Source organism: Tachypleus tridentatus, chromosome 6 (assembly GCF_004210375.1).
Source record: "Tachypleus tridentatus isolate NWPU-2018 chromosome 6, ASM421037v1, whole genome shotgun sequence".
Lineage (NCBI taxonomy): Eukaryota > Metazoa > Arthropoda > Merostomata > Xiphosura > Limulidae > Tachypleus > Tachypleus tridentatus.
In genome coordinates this window covers 2,985,334-2,994,351 of record NC_134830.1, presented here as the reverse complement: position 1 = coordinate 2,994,351, position 9,018 = coordinate 2,985,334, and the positions used below count along the sequence as shown (strand labels likewise).

At 32.6% G+C, this 9,018-nt stretch overlaps 1 protein-coding gene across 1 annotated transcript; it reads right to left on the bottom strand.

The window, feature by feature from the left end:
- Window positions 1–1,664: 1,664 nt before the first annotated feature.
- dlt (codanin-1 like protein dlt) lies at window positions 1,665–7,832 on the bottom strand. Its single transcript, XM_076503096.1, has one exon. It carries the CDS (start codon window positions 7,811–7,813, stop codon window positions 3,773–3,775), a length of 4,041 nt encoding a protein of 1,346 aa, XP_076359211.1. The 5' UTR covers window positions 7,814–7,832; the 3' UTR covers window positions 1,665–3,772.
- Between the last annotated feature and the right edge of the window lie 1,186 nt (window positions 7,833–9,018).

The window sequence follows — 9,018 nt, the reverse complement described above, 5'->3', positions numbered from 1 at the left end:
AGTATGGAAAATATAAAATACATGTATATTTCTAGACCACCGAGTCACACAACATGAGCTGCAGAAAATATAAATATAGATAACTGAATTAAACAACATAAGCTACAGAAACAATTACAATACCTAGCTTAAGCAGAAAAAATAAAATATGCACATATTTATAATAACTAAATCAAACAACATGATATCCAGAAACAGTTACATAATCTAGTTTAAACAGAAAATATAAAATACACATATAGTTATAGATAACTGAGTCAAACAAAATGAGCTACACAAACAGTACAATACCTAGGTTAAACAGAAAATATAAAATACACGTATATTTATAGATCATTGTGTCAAACATCATCTACAGAAACAGTTACATAACTTAGATTAAAAAGAAAATAGAAAGTACATGTATTTATAGATCACTGAGTCAAACAACAAGCTACAGAAACATTTAAAATACCTAGCTTAAACAGAAAATATAAAATACTCATATAGTTATAAATCACCAAGATAAACAACATGAGCGACAGAAACAGTTACAATACCTAGCTTATATAGGAAATATAAAATTCACATATATTTATAGATCACCAAGATAAACAAAATGAGCTGTAGAAAGTTGCAATACATAGCTTAAACAGAAAAACAAAAATACACATATATTTATAGATCACTTTCTCAAACAAAATGAGCTACAGAAATAGTGCAATACCTAGCTTAAATAGAAAATATAACATGCATATATGTATAATCACTAAATCAACCATGATCTACAGAAACAGTTACATAATCTAGCTTAAACAGAAAATATAAAATACACATATTTATAAATTACTGAGTCAAACAACGAGGTACAGAAACTGTTACAATATCTAGTTTACAGAGAAAATATAAAATACACATATATTTATAGATCTTGAGTCAAACAACATGAGCTACACAAACAGTACAATACCTACCTTAAACAGAGAATATGGAATACAAGCATATTTATAGATCACTGTGTCAAACAGCATCATCTACAGAAACACTTACATAATTTAGACCAAAAAGAAAATATAAAATACACATATTTATAGATCACTGAGTCAAACAGCATGAGCTAGAGAAACAGTTAAAATACCTAACTTAAACAGAAAATATAAAATACATATAGTTAAACAACATGAGCTATAAAAGTTTATGGATCACTACAGAAACAGTTACAATACCTAACTTAAACAGAAAATATAAAATACATATATATTTATGGATCACTGAGTGAAACAACATGAGCTATAGACAATTACAATACCTAGCTTACAGAGAAAATATAAAATACACATTTATGTAACCCTGAGTTAAACATAAACATATATTCTACCTAACATACAGATGTTATGTATATTCCACCCAACATAAGCTGTTACATTTTACCTCTGTTGCTCATTTGTGAAAAGGCCTGGGGACCACTGAATGTATGTCCATGAATCCTGTTCTCATGTTTATAAAAACCAACATGTTATGTGTCACTTTACATATTCTGATAGTAATGTAAAAATGACAAATTGCAGTGTTTTAGATTATATATGTGGAAAAATATTTGCACAGCAATGTTTTTAAGTGATGGCGTGCAACACATTTTAAAATTATTTAGTATGTGTCTGAAAAATAAAAATTAACACCCATAGTTTGATATAAGTTTGTTTATATTTCTTTCATATTAGCTTACAATTTCATAAAAATATACATTATGACTATGGTAATAAAAAATTAGTATCTGAAGAATATAAACATTTGTTTTATAAACATTAAATTGATTATGTTATACTTTTAAAAGATATAAAACCAACATCAGGTATAAGATGGTTCACAAAACCTTTGCTCAATATAAATGTATATAGCTGAAAAATTGAGTTAAAGCAAAAATATATTCACATGAGAAAGTCTGCTCAAGAAAAATTAAAGACCAAACTACCAATAACTTAACAGATATGTACAATAGCCAGACGAGTGATCGATGTAACACCCTGTGCAATATATTTCATCTTATAATCAAGTATATGCTTATCATCATTTGGAAAAACATTTGAATTAACGTACGTTCAAGATAATTATTCTTCGCTGAATATCAAATAGATTTAATTTCTAAAAAATGCTAATCTCCACTTTTCAGTGCCACCTGTTCTATTATAGTTATTTTAGACTGTTCAACACATCATAAAATGAATTGACATAAATTTGAAAATATTCTCTATCATTATAATTTCCGAGTATATATTTATTGAATAAGCTCAATTAAGATCCAGAATATAATGCATGAAATTTTAAAAATTACTACATTAAGGTTACTACTACATTTTTATCTAAGCCTGAAGTGACACAATGAAATGGTCTTTTCAAAAACTACAAATTATGAGAAAAATGTCTTTACAATATAAATGTTTCATACTTATTTGTCACAATGATTGGTTTTATTGACTGTTAAGTGAAACTTTAAGTTTTGAGAAAGTTTTCATTTTGTATGCTATTCTTCACAAAATAGGGCCCATGAGTGAAAATATGGAATAAATTGTAAATACACTGAAATAAATTAAATGTACCCTTCAGTATTTTATTTTCAATGTCCATTTCTTTAGAATTTTAATATAGACTTTGGTTAGAAAACAAAGAATAAACTACATGTCTGTTGTTAAGTAAGCTGATTTACAAAAAAACATCCATTCTGGTTAATTAGTATATTACATTTCTAATGTAACTTATTATGTATTGGATAATTCATTGAGAACACTTTAGCACAAGTATCTGAGAATGAACTTCAGTGTAGTTACTTATAACATGCTATCAACAACAAAGTTTTTGTAACAAACAAAGAAAACATTTTCCTGTATGCGTGTTTTCAGATGGTTTACTTTGCTCACCTTTAAATCTATGAAAATCTCATATCTGCACAATGGGACATGAAAATGAGAATTGTAGGTCTAAACTGGAGATTAATGGATATGACATTTGTTGGTCTGATATATTCATATCATTGACATGACATACAACCTTTGATAACGATTTAAGTGTAACACTTAAGGTATAATGGTAACAATAACGTTACATGGCATACCAATTTAACAAAACATACCAAAATCATAAGCTGACACATCTTAGGTTTATGTGATGCACAATGTATGAAAGTATGAGTTTTGTTACGGTTTTTAACAAATATTCTAAAAGTTACAACAGTTTGAATAGTTTTTAAAATCACACAAATAGGTACAAGTGTTAAAGACATACATGTAATAAATTTGATTAATTCAAAATAATCCTAACTTGAAACCTTTATTTCTCCATATTATAAATGTAAGCTTACACTAACATATATTCACTTTACAAATTAATAACATCCATATCTGTACTTTATTAAAGTGTAAAAACTCTATATAGTAAGGCATTGCTTTAGCAATTTCATCTATTAAAATAAAAAGTACAGTAATCAGATGGGCATAGTATAGTACAGATTTGTACTACATTTCATAAGTACAAAACAGATCAAATTTACAGAAAATACACAGCAGTGGTTACCAATAACAAATTATTTCAATATCTCACATGATATAACTACAAAGACTCCAATAAAAAATATGACACCACAACATATGATTTAGAAGTAATGACAAAACCCATGACTCTAAAATATTTCTTGTTGACTAAATTCAACATTAAATACAGTGTAAAAAAACAAAATATATCATTCACATAGCCACTTTAAAAATAAGATTTCTTAGAGTCAGCTCTCTACTTCACTGTGTCATAATGTTTCTAGAGGTTCACAAATCCATGCTAACCACTCCATAAGTTCAAAATATGTTTCTTCCAATTCTGGTCCTTTGTGCTTCCTATAGCTTTCCACCACTTGACGGAGACAGGGAGCAAAGTAAGATAGGATTATTTCAGGCCATTCAAGTTTCATAACCTTCAAACAATTCTCTTCCAGTTGTTTACCAGTTATTTTACCTGCTATCATAAGTTTCAACAATAACACTTCTAGTCTCTTCCAACTCTTCTTGGGTTCTTTGGAGTTGCATAACAACTTCAGGTTACGAGAACACACCAAATTTGTTATGGCTGTGCACTCTGGAACCTCTATCCAGAATTGAGCAAACATATCCAGAACTTCCTCTGTGCACACTTCAGGAGCATGAGTGACTAAGGTAACTGCCCAGTCAACAGTTAAGACTATTATGGCTTTTTTGGCAGAGGACACCAAACTTTTCCACTTTAAGAAGGTTAGTCTCACTGCTTTTATCAATTGAACCACTTCAACGTCACTGTTGCCACATCCATTCCCTACAAGAAGTCTTTTAACAGCATCTTTTATTTGGTTAATAACATCAACTGGTGAGGAGCAGAAGTCCAGTGATTCTTTGCACTGATGTGATGAATCTTCTTCTAAGTTTGAACTTGCATATTCTGACAAGTGAGATTTGAGCAGTTTATCATATTCAGCTTTAAGATCACTCCTGGTGTAGGTATGCGTGATGTTTACCTTCACCCACTGCATCACTTTATCCAATGCTATCCTAGTGGATATCTTCTGAGCCATTACCAACACCAACTCTAAGGTGTCTTCTGATAAAAGTACTTGAACTGCTTTACCAGCTTCTTCTGCACAGTATTTCTGACACATGTGAATAGCTTTAGCCTGAGTTTCTTCACAAAACTGTTTAGCCAACTCATCTATTTGAGATTTTTTACAGGTTGAAACTTTAGATGTGTCAGCAGTATCTGCTTGCAAGTTATAACTCCTAAGTTTTTCTAACACGGAGGTCTTCTCATTAGGAATAATATTTTTCTTGATAGATTTAATGGCTTTTGAAGCTATTCGATCACCAACAAATTCTACTGTCTTTTTCATGGAAGCTGAGTGGATATGGAAGAAGTTTTCTTCCAACTGATACTGAAGATGTTTATCTGTTCCACTCAAAGAACTGGTGCTTGCTGATATTGGTGTTATTTTCCTTACTTCAGCCGTCTTACTTCTGACTCCTGCTAGAAATGTTCCTAATAGCACTTTCAGTTCACTCAGATATGGACAGCAAGAGTATATAATCTGATGATCAATCAAATCAAAACAGTCAAGTTCTTCTCCGATGTTTGATATGTTTTCACTTGGAATAAGCCCAACTTCACTTTTCCAGTTATCTCTCAGAATATCTAAGATTTCAGTGAAGAATTGTGACTGCGGAAAGTTTGGTGTGTCAAACAACCAACCAATCATAAGCCTCAGAAACAAGTGATTTCTAAATGTGATGCTCATGTGACCAGGTACAACCCCTCTGTAAATACAAACTAATAATGAAATTGTGGACTTGTAGCTGTCAAGCTTTGGAGCAACTGGATCCATCATACTTAAAAATTCAACAACCCAAGGCACAGTTAATACAAGACGTCTTTTCAGGTAAGCTTTTTCAACAATTGTAAACAAGTTAATCTGTGGAGATGTTTTGTTTCTCATAGTTTGCTGGCTCACTAACAAGTCTCCAGGAAGACAATCTAAAGTTCTATAAGGGAGAAAGGTAATAAAACCCATAAATTTTCCAAGTAAACGTAGCGTGTGTAATGCAGTAAAAAACTGTTCTCGGATTTCCAGGTCAACCCCAGTTTCTGAATCTGCTGGGATAATTTCTAGTCTGTTTACCTCATATATCTTAGATGCCAGTTGGTCCAGTAAATGTTGATTAAGGGGAGCAGAGGCAGCAGCCACTAAAAAATCATGAAAAAAACCTTGAGCATAAGGAAAACTAGGATTTGGACAAGGTCCTCCAACTTGGGAAGGGGCTGTAAATCTTTCTTGCAGCTTTTCAAATTTTTTGGGAAAAGCTCGTTTTAAAGAAGCAAGCAAATCTTCTGTGCTATCATCTTCTTTCCAATCAACATCTCCAAAACAGGTTGTGAGCAACTGAGAGTGAATTAATCTAGCAAGATGTGCATAATTAGCTGGATTAGGGTTAAGGTTTACTATCTCATGGACTCTCAACCGAAATTTTTCATGTTCTGTCCAACCTGGTGTTAAGTGATGGATCTCCCAATCTCGTAAAAGCTCATAAAAGAGATCTCTCTGTTTTCTAAACATGTGGAATGAACGATCACTGGGAAAATTCTTACGGTTATCTGTTTCTGCTTGAAAAGATACTCCCTGTATAGAAGATACATGAGGCTTTATGGACGGACTCACTTCTTGGTAAAGATGAAGTAATTTGCTTAATAACTTTGAAGAAAAATTCTGGACATTTGGATTATCTGCTAGTAATTTCAAAGTGGCATGGTCAAGAAGCCTCAACAATGGTATTTGATTTTCCAAAATATTAACAGCAAAGAATACACAATTGTGCACAGTGCCAAATAAGTCTTCACCATGCATAACTTCTGACTGTCCATTACACAACTGTTTCAGCCGTGGAGAAAGCAACTGAAACAGGAAATGCAACTCAACAGTTATATTTGGTAGAAGATTTTCACTTAAACAGCCAGAATACAGTTGTACCATTACTAAAATCTCTTCTCTATGTGTGACCATGTCTAACCGTGGTGTTAAAAACTCTTGCTGTGGTGATACATTTTTTGTTGAATCTGATGATAAAAACTTTATCTCGCCTTTTACAGGACTCTGACTATTCTGATCTAGTTCCAACTGTGATTCTAAATGATTAACTGAACAATGATTTTGCACATTTCTTAAAAGCTGGTGTTCTTTTTCAAATCCCAGCTCTTGTTCACCTTTCAGTAGTGTGCCACTAAATACACTACTTGAATTTTGAATTACAGAGGTAGAATTGGTACACAATGGTGAAGTGAAACCAGTTACTGATGTAGATGACTGGTTGGTTAGCTGAATAGCCGTGATTCTACGAGGTGTATTCCTTATGGAACTATAACTACCCATTGGTGGGAATGCTTCCATGTCATTGACATTTGGGGGTGGGTTGGTATCTACTTTAGAAACATTCAACTTTCTTTCCCTGTTTCTTCCACCCCTTCGGCTATGGTGACCAGATATGCTTCCTCCAGATACATTATGTTGAGATTTGGCATCAACATTATGATGTAAAGATTCTTCAAAACCTACATTGTTGCTGTTGTTAAAGTTGTGCAACAGGTGCAGAGATTTATTATCCTTTGAATAGTTTAAGCCTTGATGAAGAAAATTATTTGTGTCAGAAAGTGAACGTAAATGCATCTTTCTGGTATTTTTACAACTATCTTGTGATAATCTTGAATCATGCTTTGTAGCCACAGAATGTTCTTTACATACCTGACTTGACTGATTTCCTTGTTCATTGGAATTGTTTGCATTTATAGCTAAATTACATAGTCCAGTAACTGCTGTGCTGTAACAATATATGTTAGCAGTCGTAGTAGGTTTGGGGCACGTGGTAACTGGAGAAAACTTCAATTCTCTCTGCGATTTCAAATGTCCCTTCTTATTTGTATGTTGTTTAATTTTAGTTGAATTCATAATCTGTTTCATATCACTTTTTAGTTTTGGGTTACATACCACAACCTTGCTACATTTGTTTTCTTTAATACAGTGTGTCCGTCCGCGGTTATATTCAGATTTTTGTACGGTCTTAATAGGAGTTTGGCCAGCTCGAGATGTGCTCTGGGTGATCCACGAACACTCTTCTCGAATGTAATTCAAGAAAAACGGCAAAAATTCCAAACGCAAATCTCTGAGATCTTGTAAATTATTTAAAAAACAATCATCTTTAAAATCACGACCTAATAACCACGTTAAAACTTCAGACGGTGTTATAACCTTCTGAACCAACATATCCAGTATCCCTTCCATCACGAACCATCACATTAAACACTACAGCACCATCTGCTTTTATTAAAAAGGCATAAACATTATTTTTTCATTTTATGAAAATTAAAAATTTATAAATCTGTCTAATCACATTTCCTTTTTATATCGTTTATAGATATAAACGATATCTTACTTAGGGAAGAGGCGGATCATAATTAGAGTTAAAAATAAAACATACAAAGTTTGAAACGACTGTTTTTACATATTACAAACAATTTTTCACAAATCATGGAAAGTTGAATCGAGTTTTCATTAACTACGGTAAAGACAATGTAAAGGTGAACACGATTGTTAGCAATGTATTGTAAATTACATTTCTAATACTTGCTAGAGGGAGAAGCTAATCGCAATGACAGCGTAGTAATCGGGATATATCGACTAATATTTAAATAATTGGTCATTTTGTTATAAACACGAGTGATGATAAGGTTAGTTCAGTGATTGGAATGAGAACTTAAGTAATTAGAGTAAATTCGTTTAAAGTTAACCACAAAAGCTACACAATTGGATATCTGTACTCTGCCTACCACGGGTATTGTAAGTCCGCTAAGCCTTACAATTAGAATGGGGAATTGTTTGTTTGTTTTTTGAATTTCGCGCGAAGCCTCACGAGGGCTATCTGCTCTAGCTGTCTCTAATTTAGCAGTGTTTGTTTGTTTTTGAATTTCGCGCAAAGCTAATCGAGGGCTATCTGCGCTAGCCGTCCCTAATTTAGCATTGTAAGACTAGAGGGAAGATAGCTAGTCATCACCACCAACCGCCAACTCTTGGGCTACTCTTTTACCAACGAGTAGTGAGATTAACCGTCACATTATAACGCCCCCACGGCTGAAAAGGCGAGCATGTTTGGTGCGACCAAGATTCGAACCAGCGATCCTCAGATTACGAGTCGAACGCCTTAACCACCTTGTCATGAAATTATTCTGTAATGATGTGATCCAGATGTCTCGCTTTTTGGTCTTGGACGCAGTGAAATAAGTAGTTAGCGTGCCACTTTTGCGACGCAATTGTAGGTTCATATTACATGTTAATTAATAATTAATGTATAATTACTTCTTTATTAATTAAGGATTAATTAATTAACTGCAAATTATACGCAATTTAATAATTAATGGATAATTAGTCAAAGATTAATTAATTAACTATTCAATTAGATGATAAAAGATATGCAAAATAATAAGTAATAT